This window comes from Rhizopus microsporus (genome assembly GCF_002708625.1).
Source record: "Rhizopus microsporus ATCC 52813 unplaced genomic scaffold scaffold_1, whole genome shotgun sequence".
Taxonomy (NCBI): domain Eukaryota; kingdom Fungi; phylum Mucoromycota; class Mucoromycetes; order Mucorales; family Rhizopodaceae; genus Rhizopus; species Rhizopus microsporus.
This window is the reverse complement of record NW_019671916.1, coordinates 146,912-151,946: the sequence shown is the minus strand read 5'-3', so window position 1 is coordinate 151,946 and position 5,035 is coordinate 146,912. Positions and strand designations below refer to the sequence as shown.

The 5,035-nt window shown below is 39.9% G+C and overlaps 2 protein-coding genes across 2 annotated transcripts; one reads left to right on the top strand and one right to left on the bottom strand.

The window, feature by feature from the left end:
* Positions 1-211: 211 nt before the first annotated feature.
* RHIMIDRAFT_252411 (uncharacterized protein) lies at positions 212-2,885 on the bottom strand. Its single transcript, XM_023610951.1, has 6 exons — positions 2,141-2,885; positions 2,030-2,087; positions 1,632-1,955; positions 694-1,558; positions 558-634; positions 212-490 (listed from the first exon to the last, which is right to left on the bottom strand). Exons 1-6 carry the CDS (start codon positions 2,428-2,430, stop codon positions 293-295), a joined length of 1,812 nt encoding a protein of 603 aa, XP_023470620.1. The 5' UTR covers positions 2,431-2,885; the 3' UTR covers positions 212-292.
* An 883-nt stretch (positions 2,886-3,768) lies between these two features.
* Positions 3,769-4,238, top strand: RHIMIDRAFT_232357 (uncharacterized protein; the record flags this gene model as incomplete). The annotated part of the gene is made up of 2 exons (XM_023607727.1): positions 3,769-3,991; positions 4,108-4,238. 2 exons carry the CDS (start codon positions 3,769-3,771, stop codon positions 4,236-4,238), a joined length of 354 nt encoding a protein of 117 aa, XP_023470619.1.
* Between the last annotated feature and the right edge of the window lie 797 nt (positions 4,239-5,035).

Below are 5,035 nucleotides of genomic sequence, written 5' to 3'. Positions count from 1 at the left end.
GAGCTTGCTTTTACACATAGACCAGAATTGTTCAATTGGGCCGAGCTCAGGGGAGTAAGCTGGAAGATAAACACCATCATAACCGCGTCGCCCAACCATACAGCGCATAAAACACAGTATGTGAAGCTGACGTATATCAATGAACTAGGATTAACATGGCAAAACTCGAACCAATGAAATAGATTCACGAAGGCCATGCTCTCTGAATTTTTATCAGCCAAAGTGTCCACATTTTTTTGTGACGAGAATTTTATTGCAAATAACAAATAAACAGAAAAGACAGCTATGTGTATCATTCGTCGTAAGGAAAATCATTTAGGTTCGTTTTCTTGATTTGGCTTGTTTTCGGTGCCAAGTAAATATGACCAGCAGAGGTACGCGACAAGCGATGAGAAGAGCTTGTTCGTGCTGGCAATGCTGGTATCACTTGGTTGACTTCTTTTTGAAATAAAGCTCGTTTAAGAATTTTGGTGGTGTTTAGCAGAAACGTCTTTCGTTTTGAAGAGATAGTCCAATGTTTGTTTGAACATATCGAGGTTGGAAAGATCCTTGGGAACGATAAGCTTGGAAAGCAGAGATGCAACATAGATACCATCTTCGGTTAATTTCAGCATGTACAAATAACCAACATTACCTGTCAAAATTAGAAGTCAGTCATCGATTATCATTGCGTCTACTAATCATCATATATACCGATGAAATCCATCGCCAACAGTTCGCTGATGTCGTTTGAACAATGGCTGTTGAGATGGTTGAGAACCGCTGCGTTCGTGCGCAAATTTTTTGATTGCTGTTTTAGTTTCAAATCTTCTTGAACTCTTGACCGTTTCCATTCGTTTGAAGATAATTCGATCTTCATGTTGCCATCGTATCTAAGCATAAGATCGATTTTCTTTCCATACACTGGTGCTGTCTGCATGGGGATAAAGATTGCCTTGTTCAAATGGGCTACATTTTTGGTTGCCTCACAAGAGTTATCACCGTCCACCAATGCCACATCTGTGTAATCAAAAACAAACTCCAAAATGGTTGCAAATCTGCGATAGAAAGTCAATTCAGATTCATCGGCTTTCTTCGACCAGCGTTCCAAATTTCGCACGATGTGCTCCATGATGAGGAGTAGGATATAGGGCTGACTTTGTTGTTGGCATCTCGTTTTCGATATTTGCCATTTTTTCTCGTCAATAAAAGCGATAATATCACAGATATTGTCACCTGCATGAACAATGACATCGAAAAGGGCACTTGATTCCGGTGATAAGCCATCGTAGTTATCCAGATTCAATGCCGATACGACGTTGTGGATACGGGCCCACTGATGTTGTGAGAAAAACTCTCGATAGGTATCTTGCATTGAAGTATTCAGCATATTGATGATCCTCGAAATCGATAACTCCAACAAAGCTTCTTCAGTCACCGAGAGCGTGGTTTTTGTCAATTGTTTTGTCAAGATGTGGGCACCTATTTTCATCATTGTCGAAACCATATCCGTGTCGATCGCATCCTTTATCTCTACCAATTTCCGTGCCTGTTTCGAGGAAATTGTGTATCCCAAATGCTGAAACCAAAGCAGAAAAACGGCATATCAGTATGTCATGTGTTGTGTTTCTTAGAATCAGTCCTTTTTTTACCGATTTATAGGTCATGTCATGAACAAAGTGTTCGATATCAAAAATGCCATCGTCATCGTCGTCGTCATTTGTGTTTGCACGATCGCTCTTGTCGGATTGATGGGCAGAAGAGACAAAATCCGATTCATGCTGAGTTACCAGGGAAGGTACAGCAGAAGAGGTTGGAGGCGTTGTCGGGGAAAAGTTTGATAACGATGCTGAGGCAGACGATCCTTGATTTGTTGATTCACTTGCCACGGCAATGTTAAAGGTTGATTCGGTCAAAGCTGCGGTTGTCTGCAACGATTTCATGCTCAAAATCTTGTATGTCAGTTTTGTTTTCATCTAATTGATTCAAAAGTTCTCAGCATTAACGGGGTCAAGGCGAAAAGTCATATAACTCTTTTCTTTTTTCTTACGGTGGAATCGATCAATTTCTTCATATCCTTCCAAGTAGTGTCACAAGATCCTTTGAACCTGAATGAAACAAAGTCAGTAACAACAACCAAGGCAGTTTGAAGTATACTTACGTATCTGCATTAGGAATCTTGCCGAATTCCTTGAATGTTAAAGCAAACCGCGTTTTCCAAAGTGAAAACAGCTCGCTTATTTCACGATTCTCGTCCAAGGACCAATGCACTAATTGCGAGACGTTTTTGGCCACGAAGTCGTTGAATCGTGGTTTCTTTGCGGTTTTGATGTAGTTTTCCAGTTCTAGAAGAAAAAATTCTTTAAAATTTGGTACTTTAAAAGAAATATTACCTTCTTGTCCTTCAAACTTCTTCCTAGATCGCTTCTCTTTCCCTTTCTCAAAATCCATTTTTTTGAAACAGAAATTCAAGAAAAAAAAAAGGAACATAAAAAGGCCTTTCTCTCTCTCAAAAAAAAAAAAAGGGAAGGTGTTGTGGGTGGCTGCTTATCGGTAGACAGTTTGAACGTTTCTGGGGCTGAAGATACAAACTTTGACTTGGTAATAAAGTCTCTTCGCCTTGTGAAGCGTTCTTGAAACCCTTACTTTGCACTTGAAGCGGGAAAACTAGTTCTATATTGGATAAGAAATCTGTGACATTTAAGAAAAGTTGGCTTATGGCCAACTCAGCGTCTAAACGTGATAAGACCGGCAACTTCCAAGTTCTCAAAAAGGGAAACTGCTACACCCTTCCAAAATTCCTTACGTCATCCTCCAGTCACAAACGTTGTTTATTATTTTTCCTTTTGCTAATTTTTTGTTTTTACCATCTTTTTCGTGACAAGGGAATCTCTGGTCGGTAACGACATAGCTTAGCTGTGTCAAAGCTGTGTCAAAGTTGTTTCAACCAAGAGTATGCTTCAGGTTACCTGCGGCGACCCAAGTGAGATGGCAATTCAGTGTACGGGTATCACCTTTATACGGTTGTCATCGGTAGCGCTTTGCCATGATGTGGGTTTGTTTGAGAAGAAGCGAAGTAAGAATCACGGTATAACAAACTTATGCTCAATATTTACTCATCTTTTTTTTTCTTTGTTTTTGCTGTATGCTCATGTATCTTCACTGCTTTATTTTTTTTTTACCCATATCATGGTTAGGGAATCTCTGGTCGGTAACGACATAGCTTAGCTGTGTCAAAGTTGTTTCAACCAAGAGTATGCTTCAGGTTACCTGCGGCGACCCAAGTGAGATGGCAATTCAGTATACGGGTATCACCTTTATACGGTTGTCATCGGTAGCGCTTTGCCATGATATGTGTTTCAAGGTTTTAATAAGTTCGTAATTCGTCCAAAGCCGATCCCACTTTTCCTACCGGATACGACAATCAATAAATAGGGCTTGAGTGCCAGGATGAAACTGACTTTAGGCAAATCATTTTATAAAAGCTTTTTAGTACTTCTTTTGAATCAAAGTATGAACGATCACGCAACTTTACAACGACTGCAAAATATGTGACCATTGACGTGTCCAATACTATCGAAACTCCTTCCTGTTACCATAACACTTTTATCACTCCACTCAAACAATTCAAAATTGAACGATGATTGATCATCCACCACAACCTCTTGACTTTGACGTGTCCGCGGCGATGCTTGGCATGTACGACTTCGGTTATTAAAAGAACTAAATGAAAATAAAAGTCGTGCAGTGCAAGAACTCTTTCTTTCACATTTTGTTCAATTTATTAAAATGGACTCTTTTATTCGCAAAGATGGAAAAGAAAACATACTAGATGGCCACGGAAATGAAGTTTTTACGGTCGATATGGAAGTAGATGACGAAGCTTACCCGCTTGAATATGTAACAAACTTTAACCAATATCTCGATGTAAAATCACCTGAGAAAAGAGAACAACAGAAAGAAGAAAAGCTACTCGATAAGTCTAAGACTAATAATCAATCGTTCGAAAATGGTAAGAGGACCTACAGACGCTGCAAACCTGAGGATAAAGAGCGGGGAGTTTTTTTTTCCTTATTTACGAGAAAAACATGAGCATAAGAGAAACAACAAGGATCCTTAAAATTCCAGAGACAACCGCTCAAAGCTGGTGTAAAAAAGAAAGTCAAAATCCGGACGAAGTGATCGAAAGACGAAAGGGAAGTGGCAAGCATGTGGGAAGACTGCTGATCTTGAAAGTAGAACATGAGCAGTTCTTGTAAGAACTTGATGATAAGCCGAGCTTGGTTTTGGAAGAAATGATGGACGGTTTGACAAGCCAGTTTGAGGATCTATCAATTTCAAAAACTGCTCTATACAACATTGTAACCGAAAAGTGTAGAATCAGTTTGAAGAAAGCACACTTCCATTCAATGGAGTGAAACAGTCCTGAAAAAATTCAGGAAAGATACGATTGAAGAAAACAGACCTTGATTTCATGAGCAACTGTACCTTTATTGACGAGGCAGCTTTCCATGTAAACATGAAGCGCCCCATAGCATGGTACAAAAAAGGAAGCCGTGCTGTTGTGGTCGTACCCAAGACGATAACTATTTTGGGCGCTATCTCTCCTTATGGTGTAGTGAACGTCAAGGTACGAAGACCAAGGGTACCTGTCCCCTCGAAGAAGAGAAAAAAAGCAGGCGGTATTCAGGCGGCTAGAAATGCGAAAGCTGGAACAGTGGCAGGACACTATTTCAATTTCATTGCAAGTACCCTTGACATTTTGGATCAGCATGAACAATTTAAGGAGAATTACATTATTATGGATAGCGCTCCCATTCACATGAATGCTGATATAAGAAAATATATTGGGCGACGCGGTTATGATGGTGTTTATCTTCCAGCTTACTCCCCTGAGCTCGGCCCAATTGAACAATTCTGGTCTATGTGTAAAAGCAAGCTCAAAAGAGAAGAGCTTTTGTAAGAAGAGACCATGTCATCTAGGATAGGGGGCGCATGCAACAGAATTCTTCTAAGCGATATTCGGAGATTTTGTAGATATTCTGATGCTAGATTT